The sequence below is a fragment of the Rana temporaria genome, chromosome 2 (assembly GCF_905171775.1).
Source record: "Rana temporaria chromosome 2, aRanTem1.1, whole genome shotgun sequence".
NCBI lineage: Eukaryota > Metazoa > Chordata > Amphibia > Anura > Ranidae > Rana > Rana temporaria.
The window spans coordinates 134,586,372-134,603,421 of record NC_053490.1 but is presented as its reverse complement, the minus strand read 5'-3'; the positions used below and the strand labels follow the sequence as shown (position 1 = coordinate 134,603,421).

Below are 17,050 nucleotides of genomic sequence, written 5' to 3'. Positions count from 1 at the left end.
TTACAGCCGACTGCCCATAGATGAGAGTGGGCTAACTAAACTAACCCATCTATTTAACAATTTCAAAAAAGTTACGCTGGGATTGCTATCTGTCATATTTGCTTTTTTTTAAACTGTCAAACCATCAAATGGCTGGTGTCATAACTATTCACATGTGAAGCATCATGGCAGTTAAAGAATAAACAGAGGCCAAGATGGCAACTTCCATGTCTGAAAACAATAGGAGGGTATAGTTATATTTATATTTTAACCTCTCTGGCGGTATGATTTTTGATGCTCAAAGAGGTACAATGTTTTGCATGGAAATTTGGCGTTTTATATTGTAGGCCTGTAATTCTTAGGAATAACACACTTAAATCTGTCCAAACAAGAGTCTAGTAGACATCCCAGGCATGATAAAGTTTGAAACACAAAATCATAAAATAATAAATAACTATAAATAGTTATACCAAATAATAATATAATAATAATAATAAAAATTATTCAATAATGTAATCAAATCAAAAACACTGAAATCTGCTCAGTTGCAGGATTGTCGCTGTCATTACTTTAATTGTTTGATGACGAATTTTCCCACAAATCACTCTCACTCAATTCTGCAAGTGATTCTAATTTATTATCGCTGTTTTCTAGCTGGTCTAAAACCACTTTTGACGTAAAGAGACACTTTTTTGGTTGCTATGGACAAACTCCAGTTTCCAGGCAGAAAAAAACTGTAATATAAAACTACATGCAGGGCACCGGACAAACCACTAGGGACAAAAGGGATGTGAAATTATTTGGTACAGTAATGTAATCTGTAAGATTACAGTGTATTGTATGTGTAATGTGTTTTTAACTTTTTTTTTTTTCGCCGTGCTCCATCCTCATGCGTCTCAACACTCGCAGGGAACGGAGCTCGGCACTGTGAATCGAGCAGAGACAAGGCTCGCACACACAGCAGAGAGACATCGCAGGATTCAGGGAACAAGGTAAGTAACTTTGCCTGGATCCTGCAATGCAATCCCGAGTGCGGCTAAGGGTTACCGCTTTTGGTATGGAAAATTCACCCGAGCCAGACTCAGGATTACCGCTACGGAGGTTAAGCTGGATATACTTGCACATTTTTTTTTTTTGTTCAACCGGTGGGTTGAACCCAAAAAACGGATAGATCCACACAAGTGATGTGTATGAAGGGATTACACCATTGACTATATGCACTAATTAAATGCTGGTTTTCCAGCATGACTGTTATGCCTGGCTTCTATTGAAAGGACAATGGTACACATGGACTGAAATTCAGCCGGTTCTTGCTGAACCAACTGAATTTTGGTCTCTGTGTACCTGGCTTTAGGGTGTCTCCACTTTGGATGAAGGAGCAACAGAAACACCTTCAAACGGCAGCATTATTATGGGGAGAGGGTAGTGTTAGCTTAGAAGATTTAGATGGACTTGACTAACAAATTAAAGCTGAATCCCAAATAAGAATTTATAAAGTTTTTTACATCAATGAAAAAAACTGATCATTGTAAGCATCCCTATCAGTGGTAAATGGTGTTGTCTTAACCCTCTAACTGCTGCTGAGTGGTAACTTTGGATGATATGTGATGTGCTTTCCAGGTGTTTGTCTTCAATAATGATATATACTATCAAGAGTCGGCTTTAGGTCCAATGCTACGACTTACTTCATTGGGGGATTCAGAGAGTGTGCTGAATGGTATCGGTGACTGGACTTATCAAGGTCAGTCGGTTTTACATGCACAGCTACTAAGATTATTGCTCAATAAATCATTTGCTCATAAGAATTATTCCCACTGTTTTGCCTGCTAAAGCCCAAGAATTTGCATGAGCACCTTCAATAAAATTATAGACTTTTAGTATGGTAAAACTGTTAGAGCCGATTCACACAGGGGCAACGCGACTTTGGGAGGCGACTTCAGCGTGACATTAAGTCGCCTCCAGGACAGGCGACTTTGGCTGTGGCCAATCAAACAATCAGCTCTGTGGGAGGGAGGGGTTTGCCTGAGAAAACTAGTTTCTCTTCCTGATAAGTTGTTTCAGTTAAGACAGGGGATCCGACTTGGAGGCGACTTACATTGAAATCGATGGGTACAAGTCGGCTAGAAGTCGCCTTGAAGTAGTACAAGAAACTTTCCTGAAGTCAGAGCGACTTCAGTAGTGTGCATTAAGACAGCTCTCATTGACTAACATGTAATTAAACATGTCGCGCGACTTGGGACGACACAAGTCCCCCCCCCCCCCAGGTCGTGATAGGCTCTTACAACTCTATTATGTTATCTACGCTAAACCTGTCATTACTGTGAACGGTAAATATACCTACTTTTGCACTGTATGTGTCCATGCATGTAACTGATATCACCCAAAAAGAACTAAGAAACATTTGTTTTTGTTCCATTAATTATATATTAAGCTCTTTATTTAAATAGACATATATTTATATCAAAGACCAGTAGCTTGCAGGCGGAATAATTCAAAGCAGATACTCTTCCTAAATCCTGTTCTCTTGTTGATATGGCTCTGTCCCTATCAGAGAGAGGCAGCCCACATGAGAGGGGATCTTGGTGGGCTGTTTTACTAAGAAATGCTTTATGAACCATTTGTCATAGAAGTACACATTTTTAAAATAAGTATTTAATACAAGTAATGAAAATGAGGTACAAGGTCATTTACAATCCATGACACTGGCAGGTCTCAGATTTGCAAAGGGGGCAGTGCATGCTATAAATTCTGCAGGGTGCCCAAACTTTTGCAGACGCCATTTTTTTGTTTTCTGTAATTTTGAAAGTGTAAATGATGGAAATAAAATCTAACTTTTTTTTGACATATTATAAGAATGTCTAATCTGTAACTTGATGCCTTTTGGAGATTTTTCCATCTTTCCTTGGCTTCGTTATGCACATTAATACAAATTTGTACCTGGGGTGCCAAATACACCATAATGCCTAGTGCACACAATGAGAAAATCTGCCAAAAACTACAACTTTCGAGAGCCAATCACGACAGTTCATGTGAAACTGTCCGAAGGAACATGCATGACATTTTTTTTCATACGATACCAGAAAGAAAGTTTTTTTGGTTAATCAGTACAGTATTCATCGAGTGACCAGACCAGGCAAGCCTAGAAGCCAAATAATACATTACAATACATTACATCATTGTGGGAAGTTGTATACTGTCTTATAAGAATTTTGGATGAGTTGTCAGTCCGACCCTGTCTACATCTATCCTTTACTGTAGATATGCTCTTTGCCATTAATTTGGGGAATAATGGTTTAGTGGTGGTGCTTTGATGGATGTTTTTCTATTTGTTACTATTACATTTTGTATAATAAAGCATTATTTTTGACCATATTTTTTACCATACCACAAATTGGCCCTTATGTAACTGTCTTGTGTTGTGTGAGTAATGGTAACATATTTTTAAATATAAATTTGATCAGATTTTTTTTACTTTTTAGAGGAAGTTCTGCATAGTTATTCCACTCATTGGTGGTCTCCTGATGGGGCTAGGTTAGCCTATCTTTCTATCAACACTAGCCGCGTCCCTAACATGGAGTTGCCACACTTTGTGGGCGCAGACTACCCAGCCAGTACACGTTATGCCTACCCAAAGGTAATTATTTATTTGTCTTATTATTTTCTATAGAACTTGTAGAGAATGATTCTTTTATTTGTAATGTACCAGTTACTATAGGTATATGAAAAGTGAGTCAAATGCTGGAATAGACATACAGTAAGGCATTTTTTGTGAACTACCGCTATGCAGTGTAAGTCCTACCCAGTGTCTCGCTAAGCCACTCAACCACTCCCATTCTCAGATCTCTACAGCATTCTGTAGTCTCAAATAGAAACTAGGAGGGCTCTTTCAGAAACCCAGGAAGTGTGCAGAGCACATGATGGCTCTGAATTTCTGACAGGATTCTTATAGTAAACAGACCAAAAGGAGCAAATAGCAGAATTTCAATTCTTTGGTTTGTATACAGTTGTGCTCATAAGTTTACATACCCTGTCAGAATTTATGATTTCTTGGCCATTTTTCAGAGAATATGAATGATAACACAAAAACGTTTCTTTTATTCATTATTAGGGTTTGGCTGAAGCCATTTATTATCAATTAATTGTGTTTAATTGTGTTTAAATCATAATGACAACCAGGGCCGGACTTACCATTGGGCTTGACTGGGCTCAAGCCCATGGCCCCTGCCCAATAGGGGGCCCTGGATGGCAACCCCTTTTTTTTGGGGGGGGGGGTCCGGAGGCCCCCAGTGCCCCGCACGGCAACCCCCTCTTTTTTATTTATTTTTTATTAAAAAAAAATGTTATATATATTTTATATATATTTATTAGGGCCCCGGATGGCAACCTCCCTTTTTTTATGTATTTTGTATTAATTGGTTTTTTTTTTTATTCTTTATAATTTTTTTATTAAAGGGCCCAGAGGTTTATTTTTTCTTTTTATTAAAGGGCCGCCCCGCCGCTTCTCAGTTCGCGCCTGCCCCCCCGCTTCTCAATTCCAGGCGGCAGCACCCCCCCCCCCCCCCGGTTCTCCGGTTCTCTGCTCCAGGGGGCCCATGCCTTAAGCTGTGTAAGGGGCCCCAAAATTCCTGATGGCGGCCCTGCGCATACCTCCCAACATGCACAGCTTCTTCCCACAGTCCCGTGAAAGGGTTAATTTTCCCGCACTGCAAGAGTAGGCAGCACGGAAGCAGGAGGAACCGGAGCGGTGTGTAGAGGACTGTGGCTGCTGAAGGCAAGAAAGCCGACAGCCGGCACAGATGAGAGGCCCCCCCCCCCCCCCGCTCAACACATGCAAAGCCCCCCAGGAGGAACCGGAGCGGTGTGTGGATGTCTGCTGAAGGGAAGAGAGCCGACACATTCCGTCGTGCACAGGTGAGAGGCACCCCCCCTGCTCAACAACTTTAATGCGCCCCCCCGCTTAACAACTTCAATCCACCCCCCCGCTCAACAACTTTAATGCGCATCCCCCCCGCTCAACAACTATGACCCCCCCCTCGCTCAACATCTTCGATCCCCCCCCAATTCTTGGCTCCAGGGGGCCCCTTCAACACTCAAGCCCAGGGGCCCCTTCAACACTCAAGCCCAGGGGCCCCCACCACCCTAAGTCCTGCCCTGATGACAACAGAAACTACCCAAATGACCCTGATCAAAAGTTTACATACCCCTGTTCATAATACCGTGTATTGCCCCTTTAACATCACTGACAGCTTGAAGTCTTTTGTGATATTTGTGGATGAGGCTCTTTATCTTCTCATATGGTAAAGCTGACCATTCCTCTTGGCAAAAAGCCTCCAGTTCCTGTGAATTCTTTGGCTGTCTTGCATTAACTGCACATTTGAGATCTCCCCAGAGTGGCTCTGTGATATTGAATTCAGGAGACTGAGATGACCACTCCACAACCTTCACTTTATTCTGCTGTAGCCAATTACTGGTCGACTTGGCCTTGTGTTTTGGCTTAATGTCATGTTGGAATGTGCAAGTACATCCTAAGCGCAGCTTCCTGGCTGATGAATGCAAATTTTCCTCCAGTATTGTTTGATAACATACTGCATTCATCTTGGCATCGATTTTGACCACATTTTCTGTGCCTTTGTACTGTCGCTCACACATCCCCAAAACATCGGCGATCCACCTCTGTGTTTCACAGTAGGAATGGTGTACCTTTCATCACAGGCCTTGTTCACTCCTCTCCAAATGTAATGTTTATGGGTTGTGGCCAAAAAGCTACATTTTGGTCTCATCACTCCAAATTACTTTGTGCCAGAATGTTTGAGGCTTGTCTCTGTGCTGTTTGGCATATTGTAAGCAGGATACTTTGTGGTATTTGCGTAGTAATGGCTTTCTTCTGGTGACTCGACCATGCAGCCCATCTTTTTTCAAGTGCCTCCTTATTGTGCATCTTGAAACAGCCACACCACATGTTTTCAGAGAATCCTGTATTTCACCTGAAGTTATTTGGGGTTTTTCTTTGCATCCCGAACAATTTTTCTAGCAGTTGTGGCTTAAATTTTAGTTGGCCTACCTGACTGCCCATTGGCATTCTCAATTCCTTGGATATCTTTGTATATCCCTTTCCTGTTTTATACAGTTCAATTACCTTTTCTCGCAGACCCTTTGACAATTCTTTTGCTTTCCGCATGACTCAGAATCCAGAAACGTTAGTGCTGCACTGGATGAAAGATGCAAGGGTCTGTTAGGAGTCCAGAAACTCATTGACCTTTTTATATACACACACTAATTACAATAAAACCCCTTTGTGTCAACTTGTGTGCATGTTATTAGGCCAAAACACAGTTGACTGATAATAAATGGCTTCATCCAAACACTAACCATAAGTGAAAAATGTTTTTGTGTTATCATTCATATTCTCTGGAAAATGGCCAAGAAATCATAAATTCTGCCAGGGTATTAAACTTATGAGCACAACTGTACACTTTTAAAGCCCTATTCCCCTCCCAATCACCCTGAGTACAGTAATCTGTAGTCAACCTTCCCAGGGGGCACACAGGACCATACTTAGAGTGATGACCTCCGGAACTGTGTACAGCCTAGCCTATAAATATATAGTGCCAGACTGCCCATGCCTGCTTACTAATGTCCCAGAGACTTGATTGGAATGGTATGCTTGCAGTACAAATACATTCTATTCAAGTCTATGAGATGTTAATAGGCTGGCAGGCAGTCCAGCACTAGATTTTTGGCAGCTACTGTAGGCTATAGAGCAGGCATCACTAAACGGAGGACCGCTGTCTGAATGCAGACCGAGTGGCAGTCCCATATGGACCACTGAAACCACTGCACTTTTTTGCCTGGATGCTTTCTTTCTTGCCTGGAAGCCCTATAGGTCCCTCTCCTGTTTCTTAGGCTTGGCACACTGAAGAGAGAATGAAGGGGGCTAAGGACATTGCTACTAATATCTCCTAACTTCTCGTCCTCCTTGGAGAGGCATATTTTGTTTAGCTGAGCTAAAGCAGTAAGAGGTGTGTAGAGCATGCTAATTAATCAGCTAGTAATTGTTAATTCAGTCATTAGCATATAGATTTGCAAATAAACTTTATTACAAGCTCTGCACACTTCTGGCAGTAGCTTCTCTAGATGTTATATATGTCACTTTCATGTATTGACTTGTAAAATAGCTACTTATCCGCTGAAGAAGAAATTAATTAACTATGGAAATGCCTGCTATGTCTTATCTTATTTTATTTTTTTGGGCTCTTTTGCAGATTTACAGAAAATGTATTTCAAAAGTAATTCTCTATAAAAATTATTTTATAAAGAAGTTTTCTTGAACCCGGCAATGTGTGTTTATTAGCGCAGCAAACTCAGTAGAAATTGTTCAAAGCAGTAGATAATGCAGTTCAATGTTTTTAAATGTGAAATAATGCACCTAGGGAAAAAATCAGTTGGCAGAGTACAACAGGGTTGCCCAACTGGTGGCTCTCTGATGTAACCTGTGACCTCCTGTTCTGGAATGGTGGGTCGGCAAGCCCAGATTGCGGGTTGGCCGCCCAGCCATCCCAGAGCATCAGTGTTGTGGATGGAGTCGGAGGGAGAGCAAGCATGCAGCTGCAGAGGGAGCAGAGTCACACGAGTCGTAGCTTCTTCTATAGTGTCAGCTCCTTCCCCAGGCACTCTGCCTGGGACAGCAACATTTTACAGCTGGCGCAGAAAGGGTGATTCCTAGAGATCAGAATGTGAAGGATCATTAAATTAAGCCATCGTTCACGCCGTTGCAGTGCGAATATAAAGCCGCAGATCAGTGCGATTTTTGCACTGCTAATTTCATTGCGGTTTGCAAAATTCTCTGCAAGTCGCAATGAAATCAGTAAAAAGGAGTGCAGGAACCTTTTCACATGAGAGGTTTCATTGCCGGCAATAGGGTCGCACTGGTATGAATGGGGGGATGAAGGTTAGATTATGAAAATGACAGTTTATATATAGCAATGGGCATATCTGTTCTGCACTGATTACTGGGCTACGTTCACACTAATCTATAGCGCAATGCACCTGCGGGTTACCTGCACTGAGCCATAGACTGCTATTATTAACTGCAGGTTTGGTGCACTTTCTAAAAGTGCACCAAAACTCTTGAATGCAGGAGTTTTGGTGCACATTCAGAAAGTGCACCAAACGCGCAGGTAATAATAAAAGTCTATGGCAAAGCATAGCCAACCCACAGGAGAGCTGAAGATGCACTGTGCTATATCCACAGGGTGCAAACGCAATGTTTCCCATGCACACATTCAAGAAAACCGGCTGTTCAGTGATGCTGGGTGCTGTAATGATCATAGGCTGGAAACCGTGGATAATCAAAGTGAAGAAAATGTCATCAGCACACCAAGGATTCCTCCAAAAGGGTCTAATTCCATGGTCACATGATAGATATACAGCAACATTTTGGAGCCACGCAGGACCCCTTCTTCAGGCAAGTGACGCTTGTGACATCACCTGCCTGATGAAGGGGCCCTGCGTGGCTCCAAAACATTGCTGTATATCTATCAAGTGACCACAGAATAAAGCTTTGGACCCTTTTCGAGGAATCCTTGGTGTGCTGATGACATTTTCTTCACTTTGAAAATCCACGGGGTGGGTAAGCCGTGGGGCATCAGTGTGAAAGCAGCCTTATAGGTTCAGGTCAGTAGGGGCTTTGTTTTACAGTTTGTGGGGCGGTAAAACCCCATAGTTCATTGTGGCCCATGATCGGTTACCAAATCACTTAAGTGGCCCTCGCTGGATCATCCCTGGAGTACAACATTGGGGATAGTGTTGGCCAGCACCATATAGAAAAAAGATTTGGGAGTACTTATTTCAGATGATTGCAAAATGAGCAAACAGTATGACCAGGCAGTGGGAAACGTGAATAGAGTTCTAGAACCACTAGAGGGGTCACCAGAAGGAGAAAGAAGGCCTTAATTCTCCTGTAAAGATCTTTAGTAGAATACTGTGTCCAGTTCTGAAGACCTCACTTAAACAAGATATTGATAAGACAAAACAAGTCCAGAGATAGGTATTAAAAATGGTGAAAGGTCTGAAGCCTCGTACACATGACCGAGGAACTCGACGGGCGAATCACATCGTTTTCCTCGTCGAGTTCCTTGTCAGGCTGTCGAGGAACTCGACAAGGCAAGTTTCTCCATTCCCGTCGAGGAAATAGAGAACATGCTCTCTTTTTGGCTCGTCGAGTTTCTCGACAGTTTCCTCAACGAAAATGTACACACGACCGGTTTCCTCGGCAAAAAAATATCTCCCAGCAAGTTTCTTGCTGGTTTTTGCCGAGAAACTTAGGAAACTGAGGGATAAAACAAATCAGGAGAGACTTCAGGAACTTAATATGTGCAATCTGGAGGGAAGAAGGGAAAGGGGAGAAATGAATGAAACCTTTAAATACATCAAGGGGGTGAATAAGGTTCAGGGGAGAAGTATTTTCAATATGAGGCCAAGATCAAGAACACTAGGACATGACTTCAAACCAGCAAGAGTAAAGTTCAAAACTAATCTTAGAAAGTATTTCATTTACCAAAAGGGTTATTGATGATTGGAATAGATTTCCAGCAGAGATAGTGAGTCAGTCAACAGTAAGTGGCTTCAAACATTGTTGGGAGAAACATATATCTATACTCAGACAAAAAAAGTTAACAAAAAAAAAAAACATGTAGACATTTTAAAAAATAGGTCAGACTTGATGGACCACTTGGTATATTTTTTTTCTGTTACTTTTCTTATGTTTCTACTGTATTGTACTTGGTGCCAATACATAAATTGCTCCTTTTTATATACCGTATTTATCGCGGTATAACGCGCTCTGGCGTATACCGCGCACCCCCAAAGTGGCCCCCAATCCTGTGTGGAAAAAAAGATTTTTTGTTTTTTTGTACTTACAGTTTTGGTGTTTTGCGCGGCGTCCATCTGCGGCCTCGTCGGGTCCGGCGTCCTTCTGCGGCTTCGGGTGTCCTCTTCGGCGGGTCCGTCTTCGGCGGGTCGGGCGTCCATCTTCGGCGTGTCGGGCGTCCATCTTCGGCGGGTCGGGCGTCCATCTTCGGCGGGTCGGGCGTCCATCTTCGGCGGGTCCGGTGTCCATCTTCGGCGGGTCCGGCGTCCTTCTGCGGCGTCCTCCCGCTCGTTTCCCGCGACGACTTTGAATACTGCGCCCGCATATAGCGAGCACAGTACACTCGTGAATCTTCGGGCAGGCGCGGGCGCCTCTCGCACTGACGTCCTGTACGCTCAGGACGTCAGGACGTCAGTACGAGAGGCGCCGAGACTGCCCGAAGATTCACGAGTGTACTGCGCTCGCTATATGCGGGCGCAGTATTCAAACTCGTGGCGGGAAAGCGGGTATCGGTGTATATCGCGCACCCACGATTTTGCCCTGATTTTCAGGGCAAAATAGTGCGCGGTATACGCCGATAAATACGGTAATACTTTTTTAAACATGCTTGTTGATTTGTATTTTCAAGGTATTTTAGATACAGGTGTTTTTAAATTAATTACATTTCAATGACTGGAATCTAGGCTTTTTCATGGTAATTTCAAAAGCCACTTTTAATATTTTGGAACCTGCAACTTTTATTATAATTGTTCACTGTGATCTTGCCATGAAGGTCTTTGTGCTGGCACTTCCTGTTGAAGGGTGACAAAGCTATATTCCTGTCTGCCAGTTGTACTGAGTTATCACCCTGTCACATGGGCCTCCAATGTAGACTGTAAGGAACAGTGATGAGCGGCCATGAGTTTTAACCTGCCTGACCTCACCCCTAGGAAGCCGCTGCTTTAACACACATAAGACAGACTTGGTCTACTGTTGTCAATCCTAAGGAAACATTCCACCCTAAAGCCATCTTTAGTGTATGTATGTTGACAGAAAGTGAATACAAAGAGGATGTGGGGGTTCAAAAACACAGATTCAAAGATTGGAGAAGTGAATGCAGTATTTTATTTGTAATTATTTGTCCAATTAGGCATGGAACTACTTAGACTGGGCATGCATGGATTGAAATGTGGCCAATTTAGCAGGGACCAGACAAGTTTTGATCCATTTATGGCCGTTCCCATTCAAGAGGAGTTGATCTAGTGAACTGTCTGTATATTTTTGCTCAATCAGCATTTGCAGCCAATCAGCTGTTGCACTAATCAGTGTATTCCACTGCCAGAATACAATAGTGCATCTGGGAAATTACCCCATCCACCTCAAATGTGTTAATAGGGAAGTCCAATTTGTTTTTTGATCAGCCGATTGGCTGAACAAAAAATTGATCCATCTATGACCAGCTTTAGAAATAAATGCACAACATGACTAAAGCTGGCTATAAATGGATAGTTTTTTGTTATTTTAAAGCAACCAGCCATTTGATGAAAAGAAAACAAATGAATTTCTCCATCCACACATTTGAAGTGAATGGGGAAATCCTTCCAGCTGCGCTTATTGTATTCTGCCATTGGGGCTCCTCAGCTACCAGCGTACACTGATCAGGCCTGCAGCCAATTGACTGTGTAGTGCTACCCCCGCAGGACCTGCTGGTTATAGATTGGGATGGCGTGTTACCTCTATGAGCGTCTAGGGGTAGATAGTTGAGAGCAGCAATAATGGAATGTCCAAGCAGCAGGTGTCTTTCTTGTGCTTCTATTCTTGCCCAACACGGCAACAGTAAACTTGAGGTAGATAGGTAAAAGATGGGTGAGAAGGAGAATTTGCAGATTCAGGCCTATCAACGACGGAAACAATCCTGCTTCCAGCGACACCTTAACTTCGTCGCCACTCCAGCCCGGAGTGGGTATAGTGTACCTGGGCAGGCCTCTCACACTGACCTGGCAGCCAGGGTATCACTCGGAACTTTGAGAAGAAACAAATCTCTGCCACAGACTTGGTAGGGATGAAATTTAGAGTGGAACCTCTGCCACAGGCCCCTTTCTCTAGAATGTAGATAATAAAGTAATATTCTGCTCAGTAATATTGAAGCCTGAATCTCCCTCAGGTAGTTTGCTAGTTTTGGGTCACCGACTGACAGGTTGCTGACATCCAACCTCTCAGTGTCCGGTCACCCTGATCCCCGATGAATCGTTGAGGCCCTATTGGATTGCCTGCCTCTCTTGGCTCTCCTCAGGCTGACTCCTCACCAAACAGCTATCTCACTTGGGATCTCTCCTCAGAACTTGGGAACCCAGTCGATCACTGGGGCCCCACCATAGCTTCAGTTGTCCCGGGCCAACATGGTCCCGGAACCAAGAACACCGTGTAGCACGTGCGCCCCGGCCTGGTAGGCCATATCGCCGGGGCCTGTGACGCGTGGTCACCCTGAAGGTGGGCGCCACACCTGGAACAAGAACCCCGCCTCAAGGCGTCCGCTCAAGAAATACCCTCCCCCAGCATGCCCCGCGAGGGAAAAAGCCTCCTGATTGGCTGCTGGCAGGAGGCACTCCAACCTGAACTCCGTTGCCGCCACCTGCCGCCCCGGGGTGGAAAAGCACCTCAGGAACACAGAATGAACCGACAGCACAGCCCAGCCAGAACAGAGGCCCAACTTGCACAAATCACCTGGATGAAAGCCAACTAACCCTCTCATCCCCCTTTAAATTTTAAATAGCACCTGGACTGAAAGTACACAGGCGCTACAACTGCTGATCTAGCATAAATATACAGACAGTTCCTTTTGAAATCAACTCTTTTCGAACAGGAACAGTCATAGATGGATCAAAATTCTGCTGGTCCCTTCTGAACTGGCCAAATTTCGATTCATGTATGGCCAGCTTAAAGCGGTGGTTCACCCTAAATAACAGCTTTCTACCATGCCATTCCGCATACTAGCGCGACCTACAGTATGCCTTTATTTTTAATTTTTGCGCCATACTCACAGTTTAATCACGTAGTGAAGTTTCAGACTCCCCGCGGGGAATGGGCGTTCCTATGCAGAGGGAACATGATTGACGGCCGGCTATGGCGCGTCACGCTTCCTGTAATTAGCCGGAGTAGGACTCGGCTCTTCACGGCGCTATACAGCGCCTGCGCACAGACTAGGAGCTGACTGTGCAGGCGCCGTGAAGAGCCAAGTACTATTTTGGCTATTTCCGGGAAGCGTGACGCGCCATAGCCGGCTGTCACTCATGTTCCTCTCTGCATAGGAACGCCCATTCCCCTCGGGGAGTCTGAAACTTCACTACGTGATTAAACTGTGAGTACGGCGCAAAAAAATAAAATAAAGGCATACTGTAGGTCGCGCTAATATGCGGAATGGCATGGTAGAAATTATATATATATTTTTTTTTAGGGTGAACCCCCGCTTTAAGGCAAGTGCACTGCTGAGAGACATTTGGATTCCCGATTCGGGACTGCCTCCCTATCTGCAGCAGGGATCTATTTGTTTTACATATACATGTGAAAATGATGATTGTCTGGCTGTCTCTGGCTTCAGTACTTTAGGTCACCGCCTGGAACAAGCATGCACGAAAAGTAGTAGGGTGAAGCCAGAACTCCTGGTTTTGCATAGTTTTTTTGGTCAGCTAAAATTTAATAGAGGAATCCTCATTAGGATTGTTTTCTGTGCTTGTTTTTGTATTGTATATGCTCATTAAAAGCATCAGAAAGCATCAGAAATTGATAATCACCAGATAAGTACATTACTATTTTACAGGCCGGACAGCCCATTCCTGTAGTGAAAGTATACATTGTCAATCTTTATGGTCCATCACACACTGTGGAGATCCTTCGCCCCGACTCTTTTGATTACAGGTAAACCAGACCAGTATCTATATATCATTTATTTCCATAAAATCTGGATGGATGAATAATATGCTTATACACTAATTCAAAAGTGCATTTTTTACTTGTGCCTGTGCAGCACATAGCGTGTATAACTGTGGCGTAAAATAACCGATGACATTGTACTGAAGTGACTTATTTCAGTACGATGATTAAGGGTTGACAAGATCATTCTATTATATTGATGTATGCATAGGCAAGGAAGTTTATGTTCCCCATTGCTTCACTGAATTATAATATGCTTGACAGGTGGTACTTTTTTTCCAGGTGAGCCGACTTTATCTTGAGCTCTGACAAAGTCATTTCTTAAGAGAGCTCTGAGGTTGCATTTCCTCTCTGCTATGTAGCTGTGTGTCATTTGCATGTGCAAATATATTACTGTTTGTTGTTCTACTATAAATTATCGCCTAGTTTATATTAGCTTGCTTTATAGGTTTTCCTGGCATTAAATTTTTCAGTTCATGTTTCATTGCTAAGTATAATGTGACAGTTGCTGTGCAGTTGAATTAACACCATTATTTATTTCCAGTATTTTGTAGCACTGGTATATTCAGCTTTTTTCAATCCCTAGAACACTGTCGCCCAATGTGCGCTCTTTCACAGTTTTTGTGCAGTCCTCTGGGCTCTGCAGACATTGGGGTTGATTTACTAAAGGCAAATAGACTGCAGCTGCACTCTGCAAGAGCAGTTGCTGCAGAGCTTAGTAAATGGGGCTCTGCTGACTTCCATCATCCAATCATGTGCAAGCAAAAATTATATATCTTTTTTCCTTGCATGTGATTTTTATATTCTTTGTAAAGTGAAGCTTTACCTCATTTACTAAGCTCTAGAGAGCATGGGTAGGCAACCTGGGACCCTCCAGCTGTTGTGGAACTACATTTACCATGAGGCATTGCAAGGCTGGCAGTTACAATTACAACCAGAGGCAAGATGGGACTTGTAGTTCTGCAACCGCTGGAGGGCCCCAGGTCGCCTACCCCTGCACTAGAGCAACTGCCCTTGCAAAATGCAACTGCACTTTCCAAAGTGCACAGTCTATTTTGTCTTTAGTAAATCAACCCCATTGTATCATGTCTGCAGTCCCTGACTATATCTTGTATTATATCCACAGTCTCTGACCATCTCTTGTATCATGTCTGCAGCCTCTCATCATTTGTTATATCATGTCTGCAGTCTTTAGCCATCTCTTGTATCATAATGGCAGCTTATGACCATCTCTTGTGTCATGTCTGTAGTCTCTAACCATCTCTTGTGTTATATCCATAGTCTCTGACCATCTCTTCCATCCTGCCCACAGTCTGACCATCTCCTGTAATATGTTAACAATCTCTGACCATCTCATTTATCATACCCATAGTCTTTGACTGTTGTGTGTCAGCTGTCTCTGACACTGAGGGGCAGATCCACAAAGATCTGCCCCGGCGCAGCGTATCTGAGATACGCTACGCCGCCGTGACTTACTTGTCCTCAGTTTGAATCCTGTAAGAATTCGCGCCGTAAGTCACGGCGGCGTAGTCTATCTCTGGTGGCGTAATGGCGCGTAATTCAAATCAGCGATTAGGGGGCGTGTTTCATTTAAATGAAGCGCGTCCCCGCGCCTAATCGCGCCTAATGAACTGCTCGTGCGCCATCCCTAAATTTCCCGCCGAGCATTGCGCTAAATGACGTCGCAAGGACGTCATTTTTTTTAACATAGACGTGAATTACGTCCATCCCGATTCACGGACGACTTTTGCAAAAAAAATTAAAAATTAAAAATAAACGCGGGAACGACGACCATACTTTAACATGGCAAGTCTAACTATACGCTGCAAGACGGCAGCTTTAACTATACGCCGGAAAAAGCCGACTAGAGACGACGTAAGAGAATGCGACAGCCGCGCATACGTTTGTGGATCGTCGGAAATAGCTAATTTGCATACTTGACACGGAAAACGACGAACTCCACCCAGCGGACGCCGAAGTATTGCATCTAAGATCCGAAGGCGTACGAAGCCATACGCCTGTCTGATCTAACCCAGATGCCGTCGTATGTTGGTTTGAGGATTCAAACCAAAGATACGACGCGGGAAATTTGAAAGTACGCCGAAACCGAATACCGATACTTTTTTTTAAATGTCCCCCACAAATGCATCCATGTCCCCCACAAATGCATCCATGTCCCCCACAAATGCAGCCATGTCCCCCAAAAATGCAGCCATGTCCCCAAAGAGAAAGCCAAGTCCCCCCCCCCCGCCACCTAGTTGATAAGCTCGCCCGCTCTGAAAAAAAAAAGTATCGGGCGAAGCATCGGGAGCATTTGCGCGAGTACAAGTACTCGCGCAAATGCTCAGTATCGGTACCGATACCAATACTAGTATCGGTATCGGGACAACCCTAGTTCACTCTATTGCCTAACATTTACTTTTCCTAGATGACCCACATTTACTCCAACTGTAAGTTATCCTAATTATGTGACCAGTTCTGGAAAAAATCCATTAAAATTGAGGATATTATTGGATTGTGGAATGAAATCAGAGTACTCACTGCTATCCCTGCTTAAGAGTCAACGTACAGCTACGACTATTACAAGTATAAACACATCCCCACAGTAGTTTGCTAGCAGACAATAGGTGTGTTAATTATCATGCCAGTCTTTAAAGAGTCTCTGAAAATTAGAAGCAATGGCTTAGATATAACTCTTTGAGGACCCTTGGGTGATCATCACGTACCTGGTTGGAGGCCAAAAATCTAAAAGGGCTTCCCTTGTGGCTGAGTTCAGAGCACCCCTAAAGGTCGAGAAAGGAGGTGCTGCACCCAAAGAAGCACGGGTTGCCAGCTGTGGTAGCCTGAAGAGCTGAGATGATGACCACCTGATTAGGGCAGGACAGAGTAGAATTGACTGCAGGGCAAGAGTTGCAGGCGGATCATGACAGCAGGGCAAAGCCGAAAGCAGTCAGGAGCCAGGCCAAGGGTTATGCACAGTAGGTCAGTCAGGAACAGAGGTGGGTTGCAGGGTCAGAAACAAGCTGAGGTCATGGACAGGTAATCAGGCAGCAGCGAAGTCAGTAGAACATAATCAGAGCCAGGAGTGGAGACAAGACAGGTCCACAGGCAAGCCTGGTCAGTAACAGGAAATCCAATAACAGCATACACAGGAACACAGGGGAGCAGCACAGTGGTTTAGTGAGTAGCACTTTTGCCTAGCAGCAAAAGGGTCGCTGGTTCGAATCCCGACCACGACACCATCTGCCTGGAGTTCTCCCTGTGCCTGCGTGGGTTTCCTCCGGGTACTCCGGT

At 43.9% G+C, this 17,050-nt stretch overlaps 1 protein-coding gene across 2 annotated transcripts in view; it reads left to right on the top strand.

Moving 5' to 3' along the window:
• LOC120929554 (inactive dipeptidyl peptidase 10-like) overlaps positions 1-17,050 on the top strand; it is a 218,487-nt gene that overhangs the window by 110,099 nt on the left and 91,338 nt on the right. For both annotated transcript variants that reach the window (XM_040341134.1, XM_040341135.1), the window contains exons 8-10: positions 1,600-1,720; positions 3,459-3,613; positions 13,644-13,741. In XM_040341134.1, coding sequence (XP_040197068.1) covers positions 1,600-1,720; positions 3,459-3,613; positions 13,644-13,741 — 374 coding nt within the window. The remainder of the gene's footprint in view (positions 1-1,599; positions 1,721-3,458; positions 3,614-13,643; positions 13,742-17,050) is intronic.